At 39.4% G+C, this 17,432-nt stretch overlaps 1 protein-coding gene across 1 annotated transcript; it reads left to right on the plus strand.

Moving 5' to 3' along the window:
- Positions 1-2,525: 2,525 nt before the first annotated feature.
- On the plus strand, positions 2,526-16,358 carry ctdspl2b (CTD (carboxy-terminal domain, RNA polymerase II, polypeptide A) small phosphatase like 2b). Its single transcript, XM_088333690.1, has 13 exons — positions 2,526-2,743; positions 5,095-5,285; positions 6,817-6,940; positions 7,078-7,227; positions 8,754-8,981; positions 9,130-9,226; positions 11,506-11,617; positions 11,710-11,796; positions 12,276-12,338; positions 12,425-12,504; positions 12,628-12,754; positions 14,029-14,124; positions 14,199-16,358. Exons 2-13 carry the CDS (start codon positions 5,118-5,120, stop codon positions 14,262-14,264), a joined length of 1,398 nt encoding a protein of 465 aa, XP_088189816.1. The 5' UTR covers positions 2,526-2,743; positions 5,095-5,117; the 3' UTR covers positions 14,265-16,358.
- Positions 16,359-17,432: the final 1,074 nt, after the last annotated feature.

Raw genomic sequence — 17,432 nt, forward strand, 5'->3', positions numbered from 1 at the left:
TAGACTCTAATTGACATTAAATATAATGTATTACTAAGGCTCTTCCAATACATGCCTGTCATAGCCAATGCATTTTTTTCCTCATCGATGTCCAATGCATGTTATTTCCACTTTAACCAGTGCACTGTCCCAACTTTATTAATTAGTTTGCTTTCATTTCAAAGATCAAGAAAAAGTCATCCATCTACACATCCTTATCAAGCTTCACTATCAAGTTTTGGGTAGGGGTTGGTGATACTGGGCATTTTAGTACCTGATCCAAGTCAGTTCACTGTATTAATGATTGATACAGGTCCCATACAGATACTTTTTGCCTCGAAATGTAATGATCATCAACCAGTTCAGGGTGTCCATGCCCACTGCTCGAAGACTCATGGTATGGCTCTCGAACCTCCTGTGATCCAAGTGAGGATAGGCGCTGCAGAAAATGGATGGATGTCATGATCACTGAATAATTGAACCCTTACCCTTGAGGATGTTGATATTTATGATAACCACCAATTTTAGGCACTTAATTTTTTCACTTTTATTAAATAACTACAATTCAAACTTTAACAGTATTAAATTTAGATATAAATATTTGTATTACAACTGTTTCAGAACATAAGTCAAGATAGTCCAATAAAAATAGTAGCTATATAACAAAAACACAAATATAACATGTCAACTACCTTCCATTGCACAATATTTTGAGAATTCAGAAGGTGCAAATAGGGTAAACTATACAATCAAAAAAAATACTTTAAAAAATAAAATACTTCTATTTCAACAACTGTTACGGAACAAAAGTCAAGAGAGTCAAACCTGAAAATCAGCAATGTAATGAAGATCTTTGAACTCTGTTGCCACAGTGATATACAGATTTTTGTTCAGGAGCAGTAACTTGTTTACATTTTCGGATGCAGCTTGTTGCGCTCTGCAGGGTGAACTCTGTGTTGACAGTAGCGGTCCACTTTAACACACATTCCACCTGGCATTGTCCTTTTCTGGTGTTGGTAGAAAAAAAAACTGGTTGGTCTATGTCATATTGCAGGCATGATGCAGTAGCTTGCCAGGTAGGAAGGGTTGCTAAATGTGTGCCTGTCAGTTTTACATCCATCCAATATCTGCACCACTAATCCTCAGTAGGGTCTTGGGGGTGCTGGAGCCCATCCCAGCTAAATTCAGGCAGTGGACACCCTGAACTGATTGCATAGGGACAATTTGGACTGGTCATTTAACCTGAAATGCATGTTTGTCTTACGCAAGCATGAGGAGAACATGCAAACTCCACACAGGAAGGCTGTTAGCCGAATTTCATCCCATGAGCTCAGAACTGTGCCGCTGCCGTGTTGCCCATGTCAATTTCACAAATGGGCATTAATTCAGAGTGGCTGAAGGCGCTGGGAGAGTGGGTATCTATCTATCTTGGTCATATCCCTCAAGGGGGGTGACCGACAGCAAGACAAACGCATACAATAACAGAAAAAGAAAAAGGGGAAAAATAACACACACAAAATTTTTGGGACCATGGCCAACCCAAATGCCCAAACACCCAAACAAGTTAGGCAACTCGGCACCTAAGTTGGTCATGCTTTCGTCCCTCCAGATGAAACTCGGGTCAGGGTGACACAACACACTCTTTTGTTCAACAGCAGGTCCCGACAGCTTTCACTGGTTTACCCCTGCCGCATCATACAGCTGCCCTGCCCATCCCTTAGAACGCACCCAAACATCCCACTATCCTTTTACAACACCTCTCCACTCCTTCCTATCACCAACAAGAGCTCTAGCTTTCACTCGATTTAGACCTCTTTTGCAGTGCACTCATAACACCATCCATCCACGATAGTGGGTATCTACAAATTGTTGTAGAGTAACCGATCCCAGGACAACAACATTGATTTGATCCAAGTATTCGCTTAATATCAATATTTGAATGAATTCGCTTATTGGGAGTATGAAATGAAATGATCTGCAATTTATATAGCGCTTTTCAAGTTAATGACTTCCCAAAGCGCTTTACAATGTGCTCCACATTTCCCAATAGCGGCCTTGCAGCCATGTAAGGCGCTAACCTGCTTATTGGGGGTATTAGGGGTTCAGTGTCTTACCCAAGGACACTTCGACATGTAACACGGACGAGCCGGGATTCAAACTGGGATCCTTTGATCCCAAGACGAGCGCTCTACCTCCTGAGCTACTGCCGCCGTATTTATGATAGTAAGTCGACTGGCAACCGCCCAAAGAAATCTCAAAGAATGGATTTATAGGGCGGCATTAGCTCAGGAGATAGTGATTCCTGGTTCCTCCGTTTTATATGTCGAAGTGTCCTTGGGCAAGACACTGAATCCCTAACACCCCAAATAAGCAGGTCGGTGCCTTGCATGGCCGCTATTGGTATGTGAGTGTGAAGCACATTGTAAAGCGCTTTAGGAGGTATTCAATGACTTGAAAAGCGCTATATAAATGCAGACCATTTAAAGCAACCGATGATGCAAGCGCTTCCCCTGATTCCACTGCAGAGCGGCTGATGTTTGAGAGGTAAGGGGGCGTGTCTGTGTTCATACGGGTATTTACCTCCAAGATCCTGAGCAGAGGCGGGAAATGGCGCCTGTTCCCAATGGTGTATCCTTCCACCGACGGCATTAGACTACATCAAAATATATATTCCTGGCTCCAAATCACGAAAAACAACTACCGCATCTCGTGATGTCAACTCGGCCGTGAGCGCCCATTTCGAACCACCGAGGGACGCCGGACAGTAAGTCGCTTTTTAAAAGGAATGCTAACGTTAGCCTCGTGTTTTACGTAAGGTTGGCCAACGACAAGCTAAATATTCCCCTATCCCTCCGTGTGCACATCTGCTGGCCTCCAGCGTTTTCCCCTAAGGAAGCTAACCTAGCTCTATGCTAATTTTTTGTGCTAAGCTAGCAACATGGCTCCGGGATGCTAACTTCGGCCTTGCATGGATACAGATAAAATACGGCTAACGTGACATTATTTCAACTTCAGCGGCTTTTAAACCGGTGTCGAAAAATTAAACTTGTTGCTGGTGAGGCGAATTGTCGTAGCGACTCGCTGTCGTGTCTCGTAACTTGCGAGAGTCCGGGTGCATTCCACGACTCAACTTTGCTAGTTTGTTAGCTAGCTAACAGCCATATCTATCAACCTTTAGGTCACTCGAATAACACCTGTTAACTATTATAATTAAACATGTCGTCTATTCAATAACATGAAAATTACGTTGACGTTATACTGTATTCAACCAGGATCAACGAGGTTAAATGTTGACAGCCTTTGCTACAGTTTAAAACAAAATCAGTTGACAGAATGTCTACATTCGAACTAGTTGCTACAGACTGTCGTTTAAATGCACGACTTGTATTTAGTGACACTCGTTTTACTGCAGATCTGCTAACTTGTCAGATTATTAGCTATACATTAATGACACCCTGGTCACTAAGTACATTTTACTGACAGATAATATCGTTTCGATTCACGATCAATGTTGTTGCAAATAAGTGGCTGAGGCTTGCAAGGCAATCGGATATAAAATGAAAATGGACAGTTTCTAGGGGTTTGCTTTTGTTGTTTTTTTACGCTCTGTGTGAATTTATACTTGCAAGATTCGAGTAACCTACACGTTCTTTTCGTCGTTTCCTTGGCTAATGTTTGTTAGCCAGCTCCGTTTGATTTTCCTATTTCCCGCTCACGTTCTTGCCCCCAGCAACAGCTATGTGCATGATGCTTGCGCGTCATGATATCCGAGATGGACAACTAGAGGAGTATAGTGTATTATTGATCGTTAACAGTATACAGATGAAGTTCAGCCTGCGTCGAGACTGTCTCTTAACAAATTTCACTTTAAAATATTTGTCGATTTAGATAGATAGATGGATAGATACTATATTCATCCCCGTAGGGAAATTGATGGTAAATCTTAAACCATGCTGGTTTAAGATCAGGTAATTGTGCAATTTTGTAATTGTAATCTAGGCAGTCCTTCGAGACATTTTTGTGATTAAGGGCTATATAAATAAACGTGACTTGACTTGAAATGGTCTGCATTTATATAGCGCTTTTCAAGTCACTGAAGACCTCCCAAAGTGCTTTACAATGTGCTTCACAGTTACCCGTACACACACACTCGCACACCAATAGGGAGTCAGCCATGCAAGGCGCCGACCTGCTTATTGGGGGCATTAGGGATTCAGTGTCTTGCCCAAGGACACTTCAACATATAATGGTGGAGCCGGGAAATTCACAAATTACTTGATACAGTTAATGCAGTATTGTGATTATTGATCATATCTTAAAACGGATGTTTTCGCTTACCCAAATTACATATTTCTAACATCAATTTGCCACCAATGTGATTGGCAAATTCTTGGTAATCCGCTCTACATTTGTACAAAAAGCTCAAGATGAAGATGTTATTGCAGCATTCAATAATTTACTTTTTGTATTACTCGTTAATTGCTAGGTATACTTTCTTTGGTTGTGTCCACCAGACATGATTCAATCTGCAGCTGTTAAGACGACATAAGGAGCAAGGCTTTCCTTCCCATTTCACTTATACTTTTAAACTTCTCAGACGCATGACCCCACCCCCTTAAAAAGATTAAACAGTAGTGAGCAAGAGGTCTTTGTCTCAGTTACGTAGATCGAATGTACAGAACTATGTTTGAATTATCATAAATTAGTATGGAATGGAAAGTTAATTTGACTGTACAGTAGAAGATCTCATATCGTGTGTTTTTAGTGTACTACTAAAAGTAAAGCCATCTGTGGCTGCTGTGATGTAAGTCGAATGGGATGTTGAATACATCCAGATGTTGGCTGCAAGGGGAACCACTTATAGCAAAGTACTGTATACACATTGTGCAGCTACGCCCTTGTAGTCTTGGCTGTTTTCAATGTCAATGAGGAGCTTGTATAACTTTAAAGGTAAATTAGGTCTGTTTATTATTGTAACCCATCAGGAACTTTTTAAGTGGTTTGATTGCTCCAGTCTGTACTACAAACAAAAGGACAACAGCTGAAATCATAAATTTGCATATTCCCCGCCTACTCTTTGCTGACAAATGAAGTGATTTCTTTTTTTTGAAACAGGTTTACATGTGACTGCAACAACAATGAGGCTGAGAATGCGTAAAGCGTCTCAGCAGCCAATTCCCAGTCTGCCTTCTCGCCCATCACGGACCAAGAGGAGCCATGCAGAAGTGGAAGAGGACACTCCTACCAGTGGTGGGAGGGGCCTGTTCTCAACTATCAAGAAGTTCATTAGAGGCAATGCTGTTAAGGTAAATATAACAGTCAAGTATGTTTTTTAATCACATGCGTAAGCCAGAAGTCGTGATGGACTGTAAATGGTTAAGTTGTTCGTCAGGGTTTTTTTCCCATTGTCGATTTGAGTAATAATACAATCTTAAACAACACTATTCTTTTCAAATTAGCAGCAAGTAATGAAAGTTCTTGTTCATGCACTTATCTCACATGTTCATTGCAAGCCGAGCCAAATTATTGCAGCTTGTGTTGATTTTGAGACCTTGGTTATCCCTCGTTGTTGGTTCACTCATCACCAGTGTCACAAATGCTTTTAAAGGCATTATGATATGCTATGCTAGTAAACCATATTTTGAATGAATAAGGTAAATAATCACACAAGTTACAGTGTGATGCGATCCATCATCTTGCGCAAAAGGGCATTTATCATCTTATGGCGTTCAGAACTATCTGATTTGAGTAATAATTCACAAGTCCCTTCTGCTTTTCAGTTTTAGATAAGTTTATTATATATTAGCATGGACATATTGGCTAATATAACAGTATCCAAATGTCACGAAACAAAAAATATCAACTATGGTTGCCACATTAAATGGAGGGTTTTGATTTAAATAGGTGACAAGACTCAATACAGGGATCAGAATTTTCCGCGGATCCGCGGATTTCCGCTGTTTTTGAACCCCAAAGGCATTCCGACTTTTTCACTTTTTCTCTTGCGTAGCAAACAAATTCTGCTTTATTCCTGGACCCTGGCTATTTCAGCTGAAAATGAAAATCTCCATTCTGATCCCTGTCAATAAAAACACACGCTATTGGTATATATATATATATATATATATATATATATATATATATATATATATATATATATATATATAAAGCAGCACGGGGGAGCGGTGGTTAGCGCGTGTGCGGCACAGTTATGAGGTCATGGGTTCAAATCCAGCTACCAACCTTCCTGTGCGGTGTTTGCATGTTCTCCCCGTGCTTGCGTGGGTTTCCTCCAGGCACTCCGGTTTCTTCCCACATTCCAAAAACATGCATGTCAGGTTAATTGGGCGGTCCAAATTGTTCCTAGGTGTGAATGAGCGGGCAAATTGTCTGTCCCTGTGTGCCCTGCGACTGGCTGGCAACCAGTTCAGGGTGTCCCCTGCCCAGTGCCCGGAGATGGCTGGGATGGGCTCCAGCACCCCCGCGACCCTACTGCAGATAAGCGGTACAGATAATGAATGGATATATATACAGTGGGACCTCGCTACTTCGCGGTTCCACGTTCGCGGGTGCAGAGCTTTGCGGGTCTAAAAAAATAATAATAAAATAAAATATATATGTATATTTTTAAGCATTTTTGAAAGGGCGTCGCTACTTAGCGGATTTTCACTTTTCGCGTGTGGTTTTGGTCCCCATTAACAGCGATAACCGAGGGATACTGTGTGTGTGTATATAATATATATATATATATATATAAATTTATTATTTATTTTTTGCAAATGCAAAGTTCTGTGCACTATGGCAAGGAAATAAACATGGCCACCATTTTGATTTAAGGTGCAGCAAGAGAGCCCCGCCAAGAAGGCCCGTACCCACTGTGATGTGGGCATCAACTTGATCGCCTCAACTCCAGACACAAACGCTGCCCTTGGAGATGGCAAAAAAAGCTGCGTCAATGGATGTAGGAGTTACAAAAAAACACTTTACTCAGTATTTTCATCCTGCAATTATGAATATGTTAGTAGTTAATTGTGAATTTCCCTGCGGGGATGAATAGAGTATCTATCTATCTATAATGTTGAATGTTTTTTTTTTTAGTGGCAGGGAATCATGACAGGAGCAAAGAGAAGCCTAATGGAAGTCTAGAAGAAACCACGACTGCTGAAGTGCCCACGAGCCCTCCTCGGACGACTCTTCTTGGCACCATCTTCTCTCCTGTTTTCAACTTCTTTTCACCTGCTAAAAATGGTAGGGTTATACGGATCACATATATATCGTACTAATCGATTAGTGATATATTTTAAATTTACGTTCCAATTGTCCAGCCGTTGGCTAACAAATCATCGAGGGGCAGGACACTTGTGAGGCCATTGATCACACGGTGGCTTTTCATGTGTTGCCTTCAACAGATATGGCTAGAGAATATGAGAATGCATTGGAGTTGATTTTCTTTTAAAGGGGAGACTTATTTAATTCACCATGCAAGCACTCAAATGTTTTGTGCCTAGCTTAGATGTCCTGGTAAAAATAGACAATTAACGTTGACAGCCATTATCAAATCAAATTGAAATGTATTTTTACAGTTGATCACCTTTCACACAACGAAATGCTACTCTAACTGCTGTATAAAAACAAGCAGAATGCACACAGTGCTACTTTTCTTCCACCTATTATCACACAATGAGCTATTCACAGTCGCACACACATTTTTGGGAGGGACAAAAAGATGGCAAGGCACAGACTAATAATGTGAGGAAAGGGACCTAAACGAGACCCATCCACATTGATTAGCATGGAAGCAGACTGTCGCAGGAAGGAGTTAGAAACCCTGCTCTTGTCAGGCAGCCAAACATTTCCTACCAGTACAGAGGCTGTCCCCACAGAAGAAAACCCTGTAAAAGAAATGCTAGAGGGTGGGAAAACATGGAGAACAGAAGCAAAAAGCAGACAAAGGGTTAAACTTAATGCAGTAAAAATAATAAACCAAATAGAAGCCGAAAAGTAAAAACCTTACTTTAAAAAAAAAAACTCTTTGGCCTCCTCTCAAAAATATCAATGATCCCCAGAGACCTTATTTCCTGCCACAGACTGGTCCAAAGGGGTAAACAAAGTTGTTTAATGCTGTCACTGTTTTTTTGGTACCCCCACCATGGAACAGTTAACAAACGACTGGCAGAGGACCTCATGTTCGCAAGGGTTGATATGATAAAAGCAGGTCAGACATGTAAGAGGGCCAAACAACACTTAAAGACATTTGACTAACTGGTAAAATAACTTTTTAAAATTGATCCTCAAACGCGCGAGCCAATGCAGCGATTTTAATATTGGTGTAATATGATCCCGACCCGTTAGCACACGTTCTGCTGAATTTTTAAACGGCTACTGGCTTGTGATATTTTTTGGGGGTGGAGTCCAAAAGTTACTTTATATTGTTTTACTCTTGACTTTGGTTGTGAAAAATATTTGAAGTGCAGTTGCTTATTTCTACTTGACCAGTTGTCTCAGGTTGTGCGAGTGATATGACAAACGACTGGAGATAAAAGCAATCAACACATCTTTGTTTGCATGTGAAAGAATTTGGCAGATTCTGGCTATATTCTTCAAATGTTAAAAAAATAATTTTGGTTATACTGTACATTGATATGTGGAATAAGACTTCGCTCAGATAAAATACCAACAAATACTATCAATAATTGATACTATGGAACCGGTAAGCGTTCCATGCCTGTTTAGAGTAAATTGTTTAATAAAACGTTCTGCCTCTGTCCACGTAGCCTCTCCAGACCAGGCATTGGAAGCTGAGGAAATTGTCAAGCAGTTGGAAATTGAACAAAGCGTCGAAACGCCCATTAGCACGGCCACATTTGCCCAGGAACAAGAATCCTCCACTAATTTCTACTCCAGCGTATCACAACTACCACCTCTGCATCCTCCTTACATCCCTGCGGGATACCACACAGTAGAACGGGGGGAAGTTGATGCAGACCTTCCACCCCTCACTGGTAGGTCACATAGCAACGTCAAGTCGGTTTAGAAATGTAATTCACGTGTATTAACTTCATATAGAAGGATCTATAATTAGTTAATAAATGTTTTTGTGTGACTATTTTGTAGTAAATGAATTTCTTGTTTTTTCTTTGTTCTGTTAAGTCCCAGGCTCCAGTCCAGATATGGTATATATGAACCCTCCTCCTCCTCCTGTATCACCGGAAGCCTCCTACGATGAAGACTGGGAAGTCTTTGACCCGTGAGTGAAAGTTGTTTTCCACATAGGGCTGCAACGACAAATACATAGAATTGTAAATCAAGAGCTTTTGCAAAGAGTTTCATCATCTATTCGTTGCCTCATGCGATTTATGCCCCGCACGTTAAATCGGATTGAATTTTGTTGAAGACATGCCTGTGGTACCACTTTGATCCTGTAGAGTGCGCCTCGAGATCAATTTTTTTTACAGGACTTTGAGTGGCATTTCATTGGCTAAAAAGTGCTTTACAGATCTAAAAAAAAAAACTTACATTTTTCCCTACCTAAAAACCACAAACACACACACAATGGTTAGAATAATAAACAAAATTAAATATAACACAAATAAATTATTCAATTAAATATGATTAATCAAAAAAGAATAAACAGATTCCCAGTGTATTAAAAATGATCATTAATTGAAGCCCTAATTCCACACCTGAACATTTTTTAATGTCCTGAGGATTCCAAAAAGGCTTTCAATACAAATCACCACGTTAGGAGATACTTCCGTTTCTGCAAAATTTAGTGTGTACTATGACAGGCAATGTTTTGCCATATATTTTTTTTCCTTTTGCCCTTAACATGACAGACCAGCTGTGCATTTTTGCAAGCATTGGTTTCAGTGTGAAAGTGGGGCTGTGTGTGTGTAAGAAGCAAGTAGGCTGTTTTCACTTTGACTCTTTACAGTTTGGTAGTCAAGAATCAAACCCTCCCATTGAGTATCATTCTCTCGAACCTGCGGATCTCTTCTTGGCTCTTTGGATCACTTGTAGACCAGCATTTTTAGAGCGAGGGCTCCGGACCGGAACATAAGGGGAAATTAAATCTGAAAGATATGAGGGAGCAAGTTCATGCATAATTTTGGAGCATTTCAGTGGCTTGGAATAGTGGAGTCACGGGGCTGTAGTTAGCAATAGTCTTTGATCTGTGCGGCCTTTTGAGACTCTTTGTGATTAAGGGCTATACAAATAAACATGACTTGACTTGACTTATCCTTACCTCAATCGTCCCAGGTCCAAAAATACCATTTTAGGACCATAAAATGCCACATTCATGCAGGGAAAAATTCACTGTTTTGATGTCACCTCTATGAATTATATAGATCTGAGGAGAAAATGTTGTGAGTGGTGTTGCGAGATTTACCAGACTAAATCAGGCATTTGAGGTGGTGCGTTTGAAATCAAATCTGTGTAGTTAACATGAACAGAAGTAATGTATATGTGTGTTATGCGCATTAGATTTTATCTCTTTATCACACTATTTGTATTGACGGTACCAGACACGGATGCTAGAAATGAAGAAAACAAAGTCGTCCTGATAGATATAAATAAATGCAAAAAAGCACGACAAGGGAAATGCATTTTCCCATCAGATGATGTATCAGGCCATCAAACGTTTCATTGCACATTTCATTTTGGCATCGTGGTCACTTTCAATGCTTAGTTTGAGCTGAGAGGGAAAAAATGTATACATTTGTAATAAAAAATTAGGGGTGTGCGTTATACATAAATAGGTATTTCCTCCACACTCTTCTCACCTGTTTAAACCAAGACCCATTTTTACGCCAGTACATTATTTATGTAAAATATACTTTTTTTCCTTAACTAAAAGGAAATAAAAGTTTTACACAGGTTTTACGGTATTTTACCTTGTTTGTGAAATAAGTCAAAAAATAAGTTGCTGACCAATATCTCAAGACATTTGATGACCTCAGGTTGCAGCGGTGTAAGCACCAAATCCTTACCACTAGCCAGCAGTGACATTGATGACGTACAAAAATTCCATTTTATCCCCTTATCGACATATTCTTTTCACTGTGCCTGAGACGATGAATGTTAGAGAATGGAGAAAACAGCAAGTCCTCCTGAAAGATATAAACGCAAAGTCAAACATCACAAGGGAAACAACTCTGGTGTATTTGATACATCAGACTTTAAAGGACATTAAATAAATACATTGCTAATTTTATGATCATATTATGTTCCTAGTTTACGGTGTCAATAAGTGATTTTAATCATTGTTGCACGTATTCAATAACTAAGAGAATCACAGTTTTATACTGATTTATGCTTTCAAAAAAACTAGGGGTGCGTTTTATACATGGTTAAATACTGTAGAAAAACTTTAAGAGTGCACTGAGTAAATCTCTAACCACAGTCTGAGTTATTTTTAATGCAGTTTAATGCTAAAGCTTTTTGTTGACAAATTGACATTGACCAATGAAATAAATTTTCGCTTAAATTTCAAAATCACTTGTCATTTTTTATCTTTCTCTTCAGGTACTTCTTCATCAAGCATGTCCCTCCATTAACAGAAGAACAGCTAACTCGGGAACCAGCCCTTCCCTTGAAGACTCGTAGCACGCCAGAGTTCTCTCTGGTCCTTGATTTGGTATGTTACAGGATATAAGATTTGCCTGATATAAAAGTATGTGTTTTCAACCTTTTTAAAATAAAAAAATGTTTCCGTTTGAATCTATCAAGGATGAAACACTGGTCCACTGCAGTTTAAACGAGCTAGAGGATGCAGCCCTTACTTTTCCTGTCCTTTTTCAAGATGTCATTTACCAGGTAACTGATGTGCTCTTTTGGTCTCTCGGGGGATAAATCCACTTTTAATAACTGCTTTGGTAGCTTAAAGTAAGGTATGTAAATCTTCAGTACAGTGATCCCTTGCTTAATATAGTTTACGTTTCACGGTTTTGCTAGTTCACAGAATTGATAGATTTTCTTTATTCTGATTGGCTAAACAGTGCCAAAGATGGTACTTTTTTGTTCATAAATAAATGATTACATTTTTACTTATATGGGAAATGAATGCTTGGGCCTGCAATGTTTTATTCTTTAAATTTCAATGATTTGTAAAGTATTTAATTATATAATTGTTGTTAAAAAAATCCAGGTTTTTACCTCACAAATTTTTTCCATCACCGGTTGATTTTAGAACCCAACAAACAAAAGGATCAATGTAATTTCAAACCAGAAACATTTGAAGATGAATCTTTTTAGGATTTTTCAGAATTTTAAAAGTGATGTCATGTATTTTTCAGGTATATGTACGCTTGAGACCATTTTTCAGAGAATTTTTGGAGCGCATGTCTCAAATCTATGAGGTAATTCTACTAATTTTTTCCTGGATTTATTGGATTTGATACAATAGTGTTTAACTCGAGCTTTTTTTCTTTTTTTCTTTTATCAGATCATCCTTTTTACAGCCTCTAAAAAGGTGTATGCAGACAAACTACTCAACATTTTGGACCCTAAGAAGCAGTTAGTCAGGTATGAGGTTTTTGTGTCATTAATGAGCGTAGTATGATTGTTTGCGGTTGGATTCTCTCAATTCTTTATCATCTGACTTTGTCAATTCACCCCTCTTTCCTGTCATCCGTGCTGTAACCGTAGACACAGGTTGTTTCGGGAGCATTGCGTCTGTGTCCAGGGAAATTACATCAAAGATCTCAACATTCTCGGTAGAGACCTGTCAAAGACCATCATCATTGACAATTCACCACAAGCCTTTGCATACCAGGTGACCAAATAATGTGTTTGTTGTTTTTGTAGATAAGAAAGGGTTATCAATTGCACTACAAGTGCAGTTAGGCTCGAAAATGTTTGGACAGTGACACAAGTTTGGTCATTTTTTTAGCTGTTCACATAAACGCATTCCGATATACAGTAATCCCTCGGTTATCGTGGTTAATGGGGACAGAGACCATCCACGAAAACTGAAAATCCGCGAAGTAGCGGCGCCCCTTCAAAAATGTTTTTTAAAAAAAAACCGTATACAGTATACCCCCCCGCCATTAAACTGAAGTGATCGTTAGCATGTTGGCAAGGAGTTATTGAGTGACTCATTCAGAACTCTTCACACTGGAACTGAATGTACCAAAACATGACCCACAAGTGTAGACATGTCTTACATAATCAATATACACGGAATAGGACTGCGGCGAAACCACTACGAACCATTCAGTATGATTGTATTAACCGCTCTCAACCACATGCCGCAATCGCAGTTTATTTCTCTTGTTAACACTACCGGTTACATATTGAAAATAAAAACAGTGAAAATGTGATATTTGATGAGTGTTTGTGAAGCGTTTTGGGAAACAACAGTTAAAAAAATGGTCTTGTGTTCATTTTAATGAAAGTGAAAGAGCTACCTTCTGACAATGACAACATACTTCAGCTAGCGGCTTCGAACGGCTTTTACAACAAATACATGAAACCACACACAATTAGCTGTGTTTAGGTAGTACAAACAACCGCTCGCTTTTGGTATAATAAAGTCAAACTTGCGATGAAATGTGACAGAAGAGAATATACTTGCGTCGCGTCGCCGAGTTCCTCCATGATAAACAGCGCCACATAAGAAGGGGGTGAGGTGGGAGGAGTTGAAGGAGGGGCAGTGAACAAAGCGGTAACTCACCATGACTAAGCATTGTGTCAGGGCCTCCCCCTCCCCTTCACAATAAGAGTGTCCACACCGTGTCCTCAGTGGACATAAGCTCGCGCTTGCTCAAGTCAATAAATGCTTTTATTGAGAAGGTCAGGTATATTTTTTAGACCCGCGAAGCTCTGAACCCGCAAAAGTGGAACTGCGAACTAGCGAGGTTCCACTGTACATTAATAAATGAAATAATAAGTGAAAATTGTGTGTCCAAATATTTTTAGGCCTAACTGTAAGTACAGATGTGTTCTTTATCATTCTGTGATCTGTAATATTATAGAATGCAATCTCGCCTCACACACGATGACTAGTTTTGGCATATTAGTTTAAAACATTTTTTTTTTCTTTTACAGTTGTCCAATGGAATTCCTATTGAAAGTTGGTTCATGGACAGGAATGACAATGAGCTGCTGAAGTTAGTGCCCTTCCTTGAGAAGCTGGTTGAGATGGTAGGTTGTCCTGTGTTTTGTTATTATATTATCATCACATGTGGAAGATTTGAGACATGTTACATTTTCAACAGGATGAGGATGTGCGGCCACATGTTCGAGAGAGATTTCGTCTTCACGACATGTTACCGCCAGATTGAACTCAGTCTTACCTCGGATGGGCTGAGCAAGGTGGAAGGACTATACCATGAGTGTAAAAGCGCCTCGTAAAATATCAACGTTTTTATCTTTTTTTTTTTAATCCATTGTTGCTTAAAAAAAAACTTCTTACATTTTTTTTAGTGGTAAAAACTTTTCAAATGTACACATGTAAAAAATTACACTTTTTGACAGACTCGGCCGGTCGTAACGATTTGGTGCTTGCTTTTGTGGCTTTGAAACGCCAACGGCTAAGAGGAACTCTAACCTGAGGCGTTGAACCCAACCTTGGTGCTGAAGCAGTCGACACTCCGGTCTCCACTCTAAAGACTAAATCCCTGCGCGGTGGCGTTTACTCTTTGCCACTAGCTTGGTCGGCAAACTTTGTAGCCTTTACAATCTGATGCATTCCGCTGTAGGTTAATCAAGGTTATTTGCTGGTTTTGTTTGGTTTTTGTTCAGTTTGGTGAACCAATGACTTCTTTTTAAATGAGTGTTTTAACTTTCAAGTGTTTCGGAACCTGGTATGGAAAAAAAAAAAAACGCTTAACTGCTTCATCTAGCAATTTTAATTGTGTTCTCAGCGGCTCAGATCAAAAGTTTTATCGTCGCCATGAACATAGCATGGCTCTTTTAAATCCTAGGTAGAAAACATATGTAAATCTGACATAGTGTAAAGTTATGTTTGAATTGATAAGTATCGATGTTGCAGTATTTGAGTTGTCAATCAGTATTGTCCTTGACTTGTATTGTCGTATCCCGTCTTAATCACGGCCTCGTGTCTTCAATTGTAAATTGTTTTTTGATAGCTATCAATGCTTTATTATTACAATGTAGCACAGCCGATGCGTCACAACCTGAACCAGCCAGGTATGGCACCAGCAGCATACAATTTTCTCCCACTGACATGTACAGACTTTGTTTCCGATTAAGGTTTCACCAGAGGACAACTGTGCAACTCGCAGCAACTCATTTCTTTACTCTTGAAAAGTAGGAAATGATAGTATTGATATTTTTGGGAACAGGCAGAATTTCAGTGTTGGTCTGGGTTACTTGTACTGTGCCATATTTCTCCTCATTCAGTAGAAAGACAATCAGTTTCCTTAATTCCGGCATGTTAGTGCATTGAGAGTTGTGTCCATGCATCGGTTAGCATCCACGGTCCAGTATGGTGGACTCTGGCCACACAATCCCTGTTGTAAAAGGCAGACCATCATCAGAGGTGGTTACCGTATGTGGTGCACCAGCCCCTTCCTTGCCTTTGCATCATTTGTTTACCCTTGTGCTCCAGGAGTCACGCCGGGCTGGTGATTCTTGCGCCGGGCACCATGAGGCTGACTTTGTACCGCTGAGTGCTCAACGCCGTGACGCTGAATGTAAATTTGCGCACAATTGAAAGTCTCGTGACTTTCCGAACTCATGTCTGGCGAGGGAAGTGTGGGTATTTGGATAACGGTTGAGATAAACTGATGCACCTTGAAAGTCCCCATCCCTCATTTTTGCGTCGGGTCATCTTTTCGTATGCAAGCCTCACTGAGAAATGTGAAGGTTGCAAGATTGAATGGTTCTAAAGGGCCTGAGAGAGGCATTTGATGCTTATCATCCAGATCTTTTTTTTTTGTGCATTTCCAATATATTGTACACACCTTGACACATGCAGCTTTTTTTTTTATCTTTTAAGGAACATTTTGTATTTTTGATTTTAAAAAGGCATGTTTTTAAAACTTTGAAAATGTTTTATGGAAATAATGTCAAATGGAGTGGTTTTTTTCCTGAACTGTTTTCTCTTTTTAGTTTAGTGTAATATTTCAAACTGTTAACTGCATCCTCTACATGCTAAGTTTTTCTCAGTGGCAGAAATCCTGAGTTAAGTTTAAAGTGAGGCACTTTGTGTAGAGTAATCAAATATATAAATATATTTTGCCCCGCCCCTTTCATTCTCATCTGTTATGCTGGTTTACTTGTAAGAATGATTTGTGCAAAAGATGTATTTAAAACGCTCAAGACATCTTTGTTAGCCACTCGGCAATGTACTATTGTAAAGTGTATATACAGTTACATTGAATTTCTCAAACAAAGTTTTAAAGTTAAAAGTCCCTTTGTTGCTTTTGTTTTTATTTGCGTCGGATGTGCGAGGGAATTGGGAATATTGAGTGTTCAGGTACATGTAAAGAACATTTTAACCTGGGAAATTTCAACTGTATGTATATTAGTAATGTATAGCCCTTAATCACAAATAATCTCAAAGGGCTATATATATATAAATTATTATAACCCAAAAATTAAGTATTTCCAACGTTAGTGTTCTGATGACAAGGCATTTGCAAACGGGTTTGAGTAATAATATAATACATGGGGAAGTGTAACATATTGTAAAATTCAGTGTATAAACTGCACCAGGGACATTTTGTACATGCAATACGTAATCTACACCTGACTATTTACTGCATTTGCCCTCATTGTAACATGAAATATTTACAAAGACGGCACACACAGAGACTTTGAATTGTATTTTAATTAACAGAAGTCTACAACGTCACCAGCCATTGAAATATGTCATGCCACATATCATTAAAAAGCTTAAACTCCAAGACATGATAACCATTACAAAATATGCTCATCAATCTTAAACAAAATACCTGAAAACTCACCAGTATGCCCCCTGGCTGTCTTTTACCTCTGAATTTCTACAAAAAATGGCTTTGTTACATCAAGGACAATCTGTGGACTCCCAATTGTGTAAAATATTGACTTCAAAATTCATGATAATGCCGATAGATGAATAGGAATCCACCTTAAATAGTCTGCATTCATATAGCGCGTTTCAAGTCAATAAAGACCTCCCAAAGCGCTTTACAATGTGCTTCACACTTCGCTTTTACTCACTACCGATTGCAGCGTCAGCCATGCAAGGCAACTACCTGCTATTGGGGGCATTAGGGATTCAGTGTCTTCAACATATAACACTGAGGAGCCGGGAATCGAACCTGTGACCTCTTGATCCCAACACGAGTGCACTACCACCTGAGCTAATACCTTCCATTTTGTGAATAAAATTACAAAATTTTGTGCAGGCTTGGGGGGTAACCGAATACATGGAACGGCAAAAAGGATATTGGCAAGCTGTTTGGATTTATTTTCATTTTGTTTCTATCGCATTTTATGTTAGT

The sequence above is a fragment of the Urocampus carinirostris genome, chromosome 4, assembly GCF_059441175.1.
Source record: "Urocampus carinirostris isolate Australia breed hairy pipefish chromosome 4, RoL_Ucar_1.0, whole genome shotgun sequence".
Taxonomy (NCBI): Eukaryota; Metazoa; Chordata; class Actinopteri; order Syngnathiformes; family Syngnathidae; genus Urocampus; species Urocampus carinirostris.